Here is a 15,214-nt window from a genome sequence, read left to right as displayed (position 1 = left end):
CTCATCTGGCAGCATATTTCCCCAATCTAGAAATTCTTTCACTGAGGGAAGAATCCGGCATCTCAAATTCACACAAAAGGGAGAAACCTGCAGAGCAATGTGAACTCTTGAGGTGACATTGAGAAAACAGTCGCCTTCTTTTCAGTCTGCTCTATAAGGTTTTTCTCACAAACACACCTAAACAATCCCAGTGGTTAATAGGTATAAATGTTTACCGCAGGTGGCTTTGTCTGAAGGGTGGTTTCTCACAACATGCTCCTTATTCTCCTCATTCTTCACTCATTTCCCACCATCTCCTGCTCTTATGACTGCAGACAGAGGGAAGGAAAGGACCCACAATTCTCTGACTGCCCTGCCTGTGGCCTCACTGCCCTCTACCGAGTACTGGAGGCCAAGCCAGGACCTAACACATTTCTTGGCACACAGCAAGTGACCGGTAATTATTAAGTGAATAAGAAAAGGGAGATACTGACAGGAGAGATGCATGAATGATGTCTGAGCAACCCTCCTGCAAAGAATCCTGCTTTATAATTTTAGAAATAGGCGTTTCTAAGAATGATGGTTGAGATGTATTGTTGTTGGCAAACACATTTAGAAAGTGGGCAGAAAAGCGTGCAAAGGGAAATCAGAGATTGGGAGTGGAGGAGACTTTTGTGAGCGTCACCATTTGTTTGGTGATAAGATGGAGGTAGAAGGAGGGTGGGGCAGAGTGTCTAAGACCCCACAACCTGTAATGGCAGAAACAACTTGTGTCTAGGGTCTTCTGACACAAGTGTCCTTTCCACCAAACCCTGTGAGTCCTGTCATTAGGAGAAAAAGCCAGAGCGTACCCCCATCAGTGGACGATGGACCTGCTGTTTTGGGGAAGGTCTGTATCTTCCTCAGACTTCTTTTTATCCGGAGAGAATGGCCCTTGGCTCATTTCATTGCTCCACTTTGAAAACATTTCTTGAACCAGAGAATGTCCCAGAATATTCCAGAAACCACGAGATATGCTGGTAACACTGCCTGGGTGTCCCCACCATTGGGAGGCTCAAATCCTGCAGAAAACAGCAAATGAGAACACTGAGGAATCCAGCCAAGGAGCTGACAGTGGGAAATTGAGCCCCATCAGTATCTGCACATTGAGAGCACAAACTGGACTCCACCTAAGGAAGTGGGGACAATAGCGGTCAGGGGCCCCGAAAAACTCACCAGGTGTAAAAAACACAGCCCCATGCGAGGTCTGGCTGAAGGATGTGGGGGCAGGAATTTGCCCTTGTCAAATTGCCCAGGTCTTCCTGGGGAATGACAGACACTCTCCTGTTGTCTGTCTGAGGGAACATGGTGTAGGAAAAAATGCTGTGAGTCTGAATACAGACAGACCTGGGACTGAATCTGGCTGTGGGTAAACGGGGCTGAGACTCAGTTTCCTGTCTAGGAAATGGGCACAATTATAGCTGCCATTTTGTCAAGGAGACCTTGCTGTGACTTTCTGCCTAGAAGGAGTCCATGTGCAGTGATAGATGGTTTGATCGGTTTCATCATCGAGATGGGTTTTGATGGGTGGTGATCTCGGGTGCACATAATACAGACATAGAGGTGGCTGATCGGGCCATCACCCTACCCCAACACACCCAGCCTCTACCATCAGGAACAAACTGGCTACGGGGATGACATTTGATGTGTTTGGACCTGATTTGGAGCAATTAAGTCACCTGCATGCAGGTGAGTTCACGATTCTGTAGTGCTGATCTACACCCGTGTTCTCACAATTGATTATGTAGCACAATCAATGAGAATTCTTAACACAGATTATCAGGTCCCACCCTGGAGTTTCTGATTGGGTAGATCTAAGGTGGACCCCAAGCTGCTGCATTTCTAACAAGTGTCCAGCTGAAGCAGCTGAGAACCATTGGTCTATACCTGTTGGCCAAGCATAACAGCCAGCTGACCAGAGGCACTGAAAAAACCTTTCCCAAAATACTTGGAGCATAGAGCATTATCTTTGTTACTTAGAAACAAAAGCCATGTGGGCAGCTACTGTACTCAGAGCAGCAAGTCATACTATTGCCACAAATTCTCTGGGGCTGAAGTCATTTACACCAATGTTACCTGTGCTTAGCCAGGCACTCTTGAGGAAGGCAGAGACCTGAGTGGGGGACATGGTCCCAGTCCCGACCTCACTGCCCCTTCAAGAAGGCAGGTGTCATGTCCATTTCTGTGTCCCCATCTAAAACTGTGAACACAAGTCCAGACCTCGTGCAGTGAGAAAGTATTTTCTATACTGGCTACTGGGTGATGGTTGGTAGAGGGGGCCATGAAATTTGCAGATTTCTGTTTATAGAATAAGAATTACCTTTCAGGCTGAAATGGAGTTGACATTTTCTCGGGCCTCCATTTCCACTCTGCGCCTCGAGTACACACACTGGACTCATCTGTGACTTGATCGGGTGCAGGCTCTGGAAGATAATTAAACCAGAGCCCACCTTTCTTTCACACTGCCCCTCCTCTGGTAACTTCTCTGTCTGAGAAGAGAGGTTGCCTACCACCCACAGCACCATCTCTTAGCAACAGCTTCACTTCTGACCCTGTGAAGGTCTGGTTGACCTTCAGCAGCTTCCCGATCAGCTGGCCTCATTCCCCGGGGGTGCTAGACCCTACCCCAGCCTTGCCTCTCAGAGCAGAGCCAGGGCAGCAGGACCCCCAGTCAAAAACTAGTTTGTGGTATAGATACAGGATCTTTCTCTGGGTGCCATGACATGAAACGGGGTGGGCAGCACCTGCTTGAGGCTGTTTGGTCTGGAGCAGCCAGAAGCCGCAAGCAGGAGCTGGTGGGGCAGGCAGTCTGAGGGAGACCTGGGGGATGGGGGCTTCTTTTAGGCTGCAGTACTTTTGTTCCTTAGGTGGAAGCTCAAGTCAGTGGTAGGACCTTAGGAGCAAAAGTTTCCTACCATCCTAGTGAGAGAAAGTACCTTTGTGACGATTTTCTAAGGCTGCCCTGGCCAGGGCATTATTGGCCAGTGGAGCTTCCTTTGCCTTGGCTCCGCCGCCCTTACAGGTTCTGTCTGCCTCAGTGTTGCCCTCTCCCCTGTGCTTTATTCACACTTCAGGGCTTGAAGAACCAGTCCCGGGTAAAGTTGAACATCGTGAGGTGTCCTCCAGTCACTACTGTGTTGATCAGGAGACCAGACCTTCGCTACCAGCTCGGTTTCAGTGTCCAGAATGGAATCGTAAGTCCAACTCCACGCCCCCTTTTCAAAGTCTGAAATATAAAAATGTAGCCATGTTTGTTGTTTTTTACTTTTTCTAAGCCAGTCAGTTCCCTGAGGATCTAGCAAGGAAGGGATGACTGGGCCAAGGCAGACTCACCTTCCTCCATAGGCAGAGAATCCTGTGCCCTCCCCTGAGCCATGGTGTCAGGGCCCAGCATCTCTGTGGGACCTGCCTGGAGCCTTCCAGCTGCCAACTGGAGGCGATGGGGCTGTACCAACCAAAGGTATCCATTCCCCTCCCCCAATCCCCTTTGGCCCAGGCTTGCTGTTCTCTACCCTGCACAGGAGGGCCCCTACAATCCTGCTGCAGCTCCCCAAGACTGGAGTATGGCACCTGGGGCTGGGCTCGAGGTCTTCACACCTCCCCTGTGATCAGTTATGGTGCCAGCCCAGATTGAGAAACTAGCCCTGGCTGTTGTGCAGGAATGAGTGAGCTTTGCCTTTATTTTTTTAATTGAGGAAACACTGGTTTACAACACTACATCCAGGATTCAAAGGAATAAGCTCACATCTCTTCAGGTGTATCTTACCCACCATCAAGCCAGCCCTAGTCCTCTAGTCCACTGGCCTTGCCTTTTTAAACTGAATTAGCACTTTAGAGATAAAGAACATTTTTATCACTTGGATGTTTAGCCTTGAAATAATGCTGCTCAACAGTAAATGTATCATTTAAACCATTTTGTTAAGTGGACAATTTGTAGCATTAAGTACATTCACAACGTGATGTGACAGTCAACCCTAATATCTAGAACTTTTTCTTCATCCTAAGTAAGAACAGTGTGATCTGCAGATCACAGATACATAAGCCAAGGAGAGGTGGACACCCCAAGTGTGGCCAGCTGGAGGGGAGGCCCCCCTTCTGCCTTCCTCACCCAGCAGCCCTATTCAAACTCACTTCTCACCAGAAAGGACAACGTGGCTGGCTTTTGTTCCAGCCCAAGCACGTACCTTGATGGGGAGAGGCTGCAGGTTTCCTTTTTGTACTGGTTTGCCTTGTTCTGGATTCACAGGAATTCTGGGCTTTGGTGGCAAATCTATTCTGTCTGAATTTTCTTGATTTTCCAAGATTTGGGGTGATATGTCCTGCCTCTCTGCATTCATCTTTTCACATCAAAGAACCCTACTCCCCCCTTAACTTTCAATTGAGAGTTATAGGTCATTAAAATGATATTCCAAGTGTGGTGTAAGGTTCAGAAGTACTTGGCATGCCAAAGTTGAAATATCTTAGCCCACCTCATCTGTCCCTCCCACTCTACTGCCTCATTTCCTCCCAGAAGACCCAGAGTTACTCTTTATAGTTTTGGTCTAAAGTCAAGTTTTTATCTGTTTATACTTTTTGTTTTAATATTCACATTTGAATATTAAAAGTTGTTTATTAACAAAGGGTTGTTGTATAACAGGTGCAGGACCATGGGGGCCCCCAGTTTTATCTAGTGTAGGAAGCACCTCAGGAACATTTTACCCCCAGAGGAGGCCCCACACTCACAGGAAGCCTGTCACGGGGCATCACCGTCTCATCTTCCCTTCCCCTCCAGCTGGCCACATTTGGGGTGCCCATCTCTGCCTTGGCTCATGTATCTGTGACCCTGAGGTCAGACTGCCAGCATTATGCAGCTCAACATCTGCATCCAGTGGCGATTTGGAAAATACTACTTACCTGCCTTACACTGGCTGACAGGGTGAAAATGTTGGCAACTGTCAGGCACCTATAGCTGGAATGTATCAAGTCCCAGCTGGAATGGAAGGCACAGTGTCATCCCAGGTCACCATGCTGTGCCATTCAGCCATGTGCTGTGCTCCCTGCAAAGTGCGCCAGTAAGGTGGCCGCATGAGCCTGCAGAATCCTATATCTTGTGAGAAGAAACAGATGTAAATGCCCCAAACCTAATCATCATGGCAGCTTCCCAGAGATGAGGGTGTGGAGGGAGGGTGGGGAGGTCCAGAAAAGAGGCTTCTGTCCTCACTCAGTTCCCTGATACAAGGTGCTGCTCATGTGATTAACTCGACCTTTGACCTCACTAGATCTGCAGCCTCATGCGAGGAGGGATAGCTGAGCGAGGGGGCGTCCGTGTGGGGCATCGGATCATAGAAATCAACGGGCAGAGCGTGGTCGCCACCCCCCACGAGAAGATCGTGCACATCCTCTCCAACGCTGTGGGGGAGGTAGGAGAGGGGTCTGGCATGGGGGTGCCTCTCACCTTGTGCTCACCCTGGCCTTTCCAGAAGTGTCCTGAGAAGTCCTCTTCCTACCCTAAATACCCCTCAATAATAGGAGCCGTCCATCCCAGACCAGATTTTAAATCCACTAATAAGTGGCTATCTGAGGGCAATGCCATGAAATAAGGCTCATTCCCTTTAGCCCTCCCTTCAAGAGTGATTACTCAGACTCCTGGGGCTTCTCCCTGTGGCTGCCCAAGTTCTTTCCATGTTTCCCGGTTAAATGTCCCCGGCACATTAGATTAGATTCACGTGTATCGACAGGTCAGGCCTCCAGAGGCACTTCCCTGGCACAGACTCACCTCAGGTCCCAAGAGCTGCTTCAGGGCTGGTTTACTGTGGCTTCCCCTGCCAGAGAAGCAGGGAAGGGAGGGCAGGAACACGCAGAGCTCCAGCCAGTCTCCTCCTGTTTCCAGGGTTTTCTCCTTTTTGTGAAAGGGCCTGATGCGAGCAAGAGCACTTGGTTAGGAAAATGGACCTGACCTGGTCATCACTGTTCCCTTTGTGTCACCCCTAACTTTTAGAGGGACCACAGATTACGTTCTTCCTGGAGGCCACCTGGCCCAGGTCCCTGGTAGTTGTGAGGGGTCAGTGTGTCTGATACTATCCCCCCAACAACCTCATCACTCCAACCCTGGGGCAGTGCTCCCCAGCCCCCGAGCCTCGGTCCTCACTCCCGTGTTTCTGCCCTCAGATTCACATGAAGACCATGCCGGCTGCCATGTACAGACTGCTGACGGCCCAGGAGCAGCCTGTCTACATCTGAGGCTCCCCCTCCCGGCGGCATGCATGGAGGACTCTCCTCACTCGTGGTTGTGTTTCTTGTGCTGCATCCGTGTGCCCACTGAGACATTTCCCTCTTGTGCCCAGCACTTGGTTTTAAACAGGAAGAAAAGAATCTGCAAAGACCTCTTTGCTCTCTGTCTCTTTCCAGTTTTGCGTCTTTTGTTTCTTTTTCCAATACCAGGGAAGTTTTGTCTGCACTCCCTCGAGGGTGGAGAGCAGCCAATCTCCACCCTGTTTCCACCCAGGACACTCCAGCAGGGCCTCGGGGGTCCTGAGGAGGACTGTCACTGCCCAGAGGGAAATCCTTCCTCCCAGGAGGTGCAGGCCTCTTGGCAGGAGCTCCTAGGGCGGGGAAGAAGGTGATTCAGCAGTGCCTAAAATCTGATCGCTCCTCTCTGCCCTCCTCATGTCAATTCCTAGGAATCTGGTAGCAACGAGGGGCCAACCCCATTGTTAAGGTTGTGCCCTGCCCACCATGTTGTTGGGGTGCCATACATTATTTCCATCCGGAATTCTGAGCCAACTTCATGCCTCTTCTATAGCCAGTTTTACTTTCAACACAGCTGTTTTCTAAGATGAGCTCTCTCACTCAAGGATCGAAAGGGAACTGCCTTGGGCAAGGACACCATCGCCTTGCAAGAGCTTGGCAATTCCTGGGGCATCCGCAGCTTCCCTTGGTTGTCCTGAGGTCCCCAACTGTTAGAGAGCTCTGGCAGGAGCTCTGCCCCTCTGCACCGCACACATCGACACACACAGTCTCGCTCGCTTGTTGCCCTTCTGTCCTCACCACCAAGACACAGGGTCCCTGGAGAGCCCACATCACCTCTCTGGGAAGCCCCTTCTCCTGGCAGGTGAGCCCAAATGAGCCGGTCAGCCCTGTCCTGAGAGAGGCACCCTCCGGCTAAGTGGCCCTGCCAGCACCACCTTGGCTCAAAATGTTCCCCTAGTGGACTCCCCTCAACCACCCACCTCGCACACACAGTCTGGGAAGAACGGACTGGCCCCCCTGAAGACAAGGATCTGGGTGGATCGTGCTATGCTTCCTGGCCCCAGGCAGGACCTGCTTTCTTCTCCGCTCAGGGCCACGAGGCAGGATGTGACATCTGAAAGACCAGAATAGTACAGAAGCCACAGGGGACCATAACAGCCCCAAGCTATGCCTGAAAATCTCCAGTGTGTTCCAGAAACAATGTCCTGCCTCGTGGGTCTGAGTGTTCTATTCATGTGGAATGTTTTGTGTTTTCTCATCAGGTGCCTCCTATTCACGGTTCCATCTCAGTTCTGTACAGAAGTTTTAGTAATATTATTCTGAGCCAGTTTTTACTTTTTCTTGGTCCAAAGAGCATTTTGTTTTCCTGTGAGTGGGGTGTGGCTTGCTTTGATTTTTGTTTTGTTCATGACCTCAGTAGAGACAGGGGAAGAGAAGCTAATATATTTTGTAATATTAATATAGCCCTGTTCTCTGCACCTGGGATATTTATGTTGTCTCTGTGGCGTTAGCAATGCAGTGAGCATACATGTCGGGTAGTACTTATTTACACATGGCATGGAGGGATTTTGGGGCGGGAGACGAATGAATATGAAAAGATTAGGAATAAGAGACTTCCCTCAGAGAGGCTGTGCAGTCTGTTCCCCTGGGTCTCCGTAATGAAGGAAACCAGCATTTTCCGCTCAGTAGAAAAGCCGGAAGTTTCAGGGCAGAAGTGTCAGTGTGGCTGTGGTATAAGCCCCAATAAAGAGGGGCTGTCACTGCCCCCAAAGTCTTCTCTGGGGAGGAGAGTTGCTGCCTCTCCAGAGGAGTCGGGGTGGGTATTTCAGCTCCCCTCATGTCTTTTGAGAATACTTAGCTGGAGGCTGCTGCCCCAAAGTTGACCCACCACAAATGTCAGGAGCCTGGAACCATGGCTCCGGGTTCTTCATCTTTCTTGATGCAACCGAACTGTACAGTGTCTGATAATATTAAATATCAAGGAGTCATAAGTTCTTTCCTCTACCAAAAGTATAGTGGCTAGAACAGGAAGGAGGTGATCCTCATGGGATTGCTGGCATCTGGACCCTGGGAACCATGTGGATTGATGCCAGCTGCTCCCAGGGTGACCATTTGGCCCCCTGCCCACCAAGCCCCTGCCCAGGGAGCAGCCTGCCCTCGTTTTATGGGGGCCAGGGGAGCACTCCACCTGCACACCCCACCCCTAAGCAGCCTCCCAATAATGGCAATGAAACATCTTCACCCCAAGGAGAGGGGAGGGGGACTATACTTTCTTTTGCTAGTACACAAAAATCTTGGGAAATTTGAAAGGTGCTGAAAAAGCCACTGTGGTTCAGTTCTCCTAAAAGACTAACGTTTTAGCTTAAGAATAAGACCATTTATCCACCACGTACCTTTGAGTTAATAAAAGCGGCTCCTCACACCCAGATAGCGCATGTGGCCGGAACTCGGTACAGATTCACCCGGCTGAAGTGTAGCATTTTCCTTTGCTCCCAGTGGATGGGGGAGTTGACCGGCCTGTGGTTAACCAAGGAGACAGAAACTTTAATGTTAGTAACTCAGTTTTTGAAAGCCCAGTGGGAAGCGGTGATCTATTTCCCTTCTGACACCCCAATCTGTATAGTTATATATGCAAATATCTGGTACCCAGCATAATGGGGACGACTATGTACAGAGCAGCCTTCCCAAACATTGCTCGGGCAAAAAGCCACTCTTGCCACTCGGCTAGGACATGCTTGTGACTCAGCTTTGGGAACAGATTCCCAGATTCCTCTACCCCTCCTGGGCCAGCCAGGATGCACCAGAACCCACCCTGCCTTTGCCTTCTCAAATGCAAGCATTTCAGGGAGTCACCATCAGCCTTGGGTTCACGAGAGGAAAAAACCCCCAGAGACCAATGCCTGGAGCCCACTCCCCTCACCAAGTGGGCGCCTCGGGGCCTGGGCTCCATCATGGGGCTCTGGACTCCATACCCCGCAGACGGGTCTGCTTTCTGAACATTGTCCACCATCACTGGCCTCAGAGAGTCCCAGAGTAACCTACTACCTCCCCCATCGCTCCTGCCACCCCCACGGCCCCCGCCTGCACCCAGCACCCCCCATCTGCACGCTGACCAAACCCACCCACAGAGCCCTTCTTGGGCCCCTGGACCCAGTGGTGTGGCTGTTACAATGTTTACAACCAAGGGCCACCTCCTCATAGACGTGTTTACTCTCCCACTCGCAAGGTCACTGGTTGGTTTGAGTTTCATGTCCGTCTGCTCCTGCCCTGATTTGGGCCGACTTGAGCACATGACACTGATTTTTACGTCCCCCTCCACTGAGGCAGTGCGTGAGGACTGTGGGTAGGAAATCTCATGTACATATTCAGCACAGCCCCTAGAGTATGAACTTGTATTATTGTTCTGTAAAGAGGGTGAAATAGAGCTTATTGTAAAGCCTTGGGAGAAGTATAGTATTGTATTTGTAAGAATAGCGTTCTTTGTATACACAAAACTCAATGATCTCTATATATAAATATAAATATATAAATAAAAGATATATACATGTGAGCCTGGAATGTTGATGCCGCACACCCACTGAATGTACTTCCTCTGACAGTCTGGTCACTGGGCCGGCCCGCCCTCCCCTCTGCCGCACCGTTTTGGGGGTTGTGATGTACGTAATGTGCTATCTCCCTTTATTTAACTGAACGCTAATGTCTGTAAGAGTTGCCGCAACAATAAATGAGAACTTCACCTCTTAGTCCCACTGTCTTCTTTTGGTGGGGGTGGGACGCCCAGTTGGGAAAAGAGTTTGTGTTTTTCCGTCAACTGGTCACCTCCTGCCCTTCCCTAGGGTCTGCTTCCTGCACTTGTTAAATGGGTGTCTTCTGTGAAACCCACTCAGTTTTTCGAACCCAACAGACTATATCGTCTGTTGCAGCTGACAGTCTTGTCTGCCTCCTTTGAGCACACTGTGAATGGGAGGAAGGGAACCCCTGGACTTCTCAGTGAGGAAGGGAAAGGAGCTCCCCTGAGAAATATCCAGTGAGGGACTGGGAGGGGAGGTGGCCTTGGGAGGTGCAGAGGGGAAGGGAGACTTCCCTGGGGGAAGGAGGTGGAGGTCCCACCCTGTGGTTCCAGAGGAGTTTCTGGAAGGCTTATCTCCTGGCGCTCATTGCATTTCCAGGCTTTGAAGCCTGCCAGACACGACCTCTGCTGCCAGGAGTATGATGGAATTACCCCAACACTGATATCTGGCCCTGTTTCTATTGAGTTGTCAGAAAAGTCATAACAGAGAAAAAAAAATGAGTCATGACTTTTCCGACAACCCAATAAATCAAAATGGCCTTATTAATCAAGAATCCTGGTTGAAGCAGAATGGGAAAAAAGTCTTTTGGATTTGGGGACTGCCCAAGTAGCCCTTGAGTAGTGTTCCGGGTTGCCTAAGAATGGGTAGGACCTAAATACACAAAGAAAGGGAAGGATAATTCTCACTTAGGTCTATTACCCAAATTATGCTTCAAAGCAGTCAAGTTTTTTGATTGTTGCAATAAAATGCAAATTAGGTGAAATTAGTCAAGCATAAGTGATCAGGTTTCAATCTTGGGCAGTCTCCTTTGGTTCAGTTTCTTCCCAGGAGTGGACGCATCTAGGTGTGCTGGGGTGTGCCTGGGGCTGACCCTTGACAGCCTCTCTATTATGGTTGTACCGAGACTCAGATGGCTCCATTTTGCTTAAATTTCTTATTTCCCTCCTTTGGTCAGAATCATTCCTCTGGAAAGCACTGACATCAGCTGGAGAAGTCCCACATCACCAGAATGGACCTACCTCAGGAAGTCATGTCCCTCACGGAGGGGAAAAAGTGACAAATATTCCTTAGGATATCAATAAACATGCCAGAATGAAAATACAAACATCTACTTTTTCTACTACCCCAATACTTTTAGCAGATGTTATGCCATAACAAATACTGTGGATCTGTATAATTTAAATAGCAAATAGCCCAATATAAACATCCAAGTGCTAGTTAGCTTGAGACACAAATTGATGGGCTTAAGCCCTTTTTAAACAAGAATACCTCATTTCTCCTAATACTAGTTTGGTTAATTTTCATTGTGAAACCAAAATGTTATATTCATATACAATATTAGAAAAGTGTATGTATGTACGTATGTGTGATTAAATATGTATATTTTTATACACACACATGCAAATACACACACATTAGTCCTGCTGCCTAACCTATACACAATCACATAAAAAGGATCCAAAGGCTATTTCCTGCTCCAAAGTTACATTCAACAACTCTTTTTCTCCTCTTATACTTGTGACACTCAGTGTTATGAGATTTATGAATTAAAATTTCTAAGTTAAAATTAGATGATCCAATTTTACCTATGCTTTAAATAAAAATCATTAAAGTCATTCAAACATTATACCTCACATCTAAATTTTAGGGATGGTCTCACTCATAGCAGGAATCTAGAAAACCTAAATAAGGGACCAGGAAAAAGAATAACTATGAGAAAGAAAAAATCAAAATCAACAAACAACTATGAACCAGAGATACACTATGGGGGTGAGGGGCAGGGAAAGGAGGGATTGGGGTCAAAATAAGGGGGTTGTGATTGTATGGGGACTATAAAAATAAAATTTAAATAATATATAATATAATATAATCCAACTTCAAAAAAAATAACTCCTTTTATAATTGCTTCAAACAGAATTAAATACCTCAGAATTAACCTACTATGGAGGTAAAAGACCCTATACAACAAAAATTACAAGGTTTTATTAAAGAACTTAAGGATAGCATATGCTTATGGATAAGGAGATCAAAATAATCAAAATTACTGTCTAAAACGATAAATGAATAAATTACAATGTCTGTAATATTTTTCAAACAAACTAAACAAAAAATATGGACATTCACATGGAACCACAAAAGGCCTCATTTTGCAAAAGCAGCACTGTGCAAAAAAAAAAAAAAGGCAGAAATGACTTCAAACTTTACTATAAAGCAACATTACTAAAGACAATGTGGTACTGGTACAAAATCAGACACGGATCAATGGAATTGAAAGTCAGAGATAAGTCCACATGCATACCAGTACCTAATCTTTGATAAAGCAGCCATGACCATAAACGTGGAAAGGGCAGTCTCTTTAATAAAATAAGCTAAGAAAATTGGAAAGTCACACCTAAGTGACTTAGGACTCATCACTCGCTAACCTCACACACAAAAATAAGTCTGAATGGATTAAAGATTGATTTAGATATAGGACCTGCAACAATACACAGAAAACACTGGTGATATGTTCCATGATACTAACAATAGTTTGTTTTTACTGACCTGACCCCTCTGACAAGGGGACTAAAAGCAAAAATAAAGAATTGAGATTACCTGATGTTAAAAGACTTTTCTATAGCAAAAGAAAACACAAGACAGTTTTAAAAACACCCTATTGAATGGGAAAAGAGTGTACAATATATAAATAATGATTGATATCCAAGGTACATAACTCATGCAATTCAACAATAAAAAATAACCCAATTAATAAATGGGAAACAGATATGATCAGACAATTCACCGAACAGGATATCCAGAAGGTCAAAATACATATGAAAAAAATGTTCTAGTTGGGCCTCCCAATGGCTTAGGGATTAAAGACACAGTGCTGTCAAGCAATGGATTCCCCCCCCAAAGAGCCGACCCACATAGCACAGCAGACCTCTCCTCTCTTGCCCGCTGTTCCCCTCAGCAGTGTATTTCAGTGCATCCGCGTGTTCTGCTCCCCACTCTGTCTCTGGTGAATCCTCTCAATGCCTCCACCCCACACACACACCTCTGGCTTACACCCTAGTTCTTGTATGCATAAATAAATAAATCTTTAAAAAAAAAGTTCTAGTTCTTCCTATAAGAGATGGAGGTTAAAACCACAAGGAGATTATTCACACTCACGAGAATGACACACATTAAAAAACCTACAAGTGTGGGACAGGATGCAGAGAAAAGGGAACCCTATTACACAATTGGTGGGATTATAAGCAGGTAAAACCATTACCCAGGTTTACCTTAAAAAACTAAAAATGAAAATACTGTAGGAACCAGCAATCATACTCTTGGACATAGATATACATAAAAATATGAAACCACCGACACAAAACCCATATGTTCGACGTGTTCAGAGCAGCATCATTTATAATAGGCAGGACACAGAAGCAGTCTAAATGTTCGTCAACAGGTGTCTGATCAAGAAGATGTGCTATTAGCTAATCATTTTCTTTTTAAATATGAAATAGATGTGAGTATGTGTATGTAAGTGTGGGGGGAGGTGTGTGTGTGAATGTATATACACTTAAGAAAGGGCATATATTCATTTATATTTTCAGAATGAATTTTCAATTGTGCAAAGCCTTTTGCAACATCTCTACTCATCTCAGACATGAATACTGTAACATGTATGGGCATAGCTGAGGCAAATTTATCATGACAGCAACCAAATAATAAATCTGTATCTCTATAACCAAAAAAAAAAAAAAGATGTGATATATCCACAGTATGGAGTACCATGTAGTCACAGGAAAGGGTGAAATTCAGTCATTTTCAACAGAATAGCTGGAATTTGAGAGAAGTATGTAGTAAAGCAAATCAGAACTATAAAAACAAATACTGGATCTTCACATAGCAGACAATTTGATAATGTGAAACACTTTAGAGACTAAAGTTGAGGTTTCCAAAATGGAGCAGGGGAGACTGTAAAGAGGGAGGGGGACAAATGGACTATGGTGGGGGGCTGCGGATGCCTTGGAGGTGGGTGTGGTTTACTAACATGCATCTAAAGAGATAGAAACTTATACCTTTGAATCACACACAGTGTCATAAGCCAATGTTACCTCAATGAAATATACATACATTATGAAAATGTAAATAAAATTTATGTATAAAACCTATTGTATTTGTACATGAAAGTGACAGACTAACAGAAATCGGGAGAATAATCCCATTTGCATTAAAAACATTAAATACTTTGGAATAAATTTAACCAAAGAAGTAGAGCCCTATACACTGAAAAATATATGACACTTGAAAAGAAGTAGAAGAACTGGAAAGATGTTTGTGTTCATGGATTGCAGGAATTAACATCCATTTTTAAAAGTTATATTACCTAAAGCAATTTATAGATTCAATGCAATCACCATCAAAATCCTAATGGCATTCTTCATAGGAAGAGAACAAAAACTATGAAATTTATTTGGAATTAGAAGGTGTTACAGTCCTCAACTTTTTTTTTTAAAGATTTATTTATTTTTATACAAGAGCTGGGGTACAGGCTGGAGGCACAGGAGGGTGAGAGGATTCATCAGAAACAGAGCAGGGAGCAGAACAGGCAGATGACTGAAATACACTGCTGAGGGGAGCAGTGGGTGAGACAGGAGAGGTCTGCCACGCCAAGTGGGACTCTCCCTGGCCAGCCGGGAGTCAAACCCGTGCTGCAGAGGCTGTGGAGAGCTTTACAGCGCTGTGCTCAATCTGCGGCGCCACTGGGGAGGCCCCACTCCAACTTGTAACTACTGAAATTTGGCAAACTCTCAAAGAAGAATTAATACCTATTCATCTCAAACTCTTCCACAAAATTGAAAAGAAGGGAAGTAAGGATAATCAAACATAAGGAAAAATAAATAAGCAAGACAACATCAAGCCCAAGAGCTTCTGCACAGTGAACATAACTGTCATCAAAACAAAAAGACATCCTGCTGAATGGGAGAAGGCGTGCACATCACATGTCTGAAAATGGGTTAATATCCAAAATAAAGAACTCGTAAAACTCAATAAAACAACCCAACCCAAAAATGCACAGAGAATAGAAAGAGACACTTCTCCAAAGATGCCACACAGATGGCCAACGGGCAATGGAAAGCTGCTCATCTCTTATTATTAGGGAAATGCATCAACACAATGAGCTGTCACCTCATGCCCAGTGA

General features: G+C 46.1%; 1 protein-coding gene across 2 annotated transcripts in view; it reads left to right on the top strand.

Moving 5' to 3' along the window:
- The window catches only part of APBA1 (amyloid beta precursor protein binding family A member 1), a 201,525-nt gene extending 191,547 nt beyond the window's left edge, over positions 1-9,978 (top strand). For both annotated transcript variants that reach the window (XM_037495037.2, XM_054689746.1), the window contains 3 exons: positions 3,093-3,212; positions 5,277-5,417; positions 6,166-9,978. In XM_037495037.2, coding sequence (XP_037350934.1) covers positions 3,093-3,212; positions 5,277-5,417; positions 6,166-6,237 — 333 coding nt within the window. In that variant the 3' untranslated portion in view covers positions 6,238-9,978. The remainder of the gene's footprint in view (positions 1-3,092; positions 3,213-5,276; positions 5,418-6,165) is intronic.
- The last annotated feature ends 5,236 nt before the right edge of the window (positions 9,979-15,214 follow it).

The sequence above is a fragment of the Talpa occidentalis genome, unplaced genomic scaffold (genome assembly GCF_014898055.3).
Source record: "Talpa occidentalis isolate TD23 unplaced genomic scaffold, MPIMG_talOcc4v2.1 talOcc4.7, whole genome shotgun sequence".
Taxonomy (NCBI): Eukaryota; Metazoa; Chordata; class Mammalia; order Eulipotyphla; family Talpidae; genus Talpa; species Talpa occidentalis.
The sequence above is the reverse complement of the archived record's forward strand: the minus strand, read 5'-3'. Positions and strand labels throughout refer to the sequence as shown.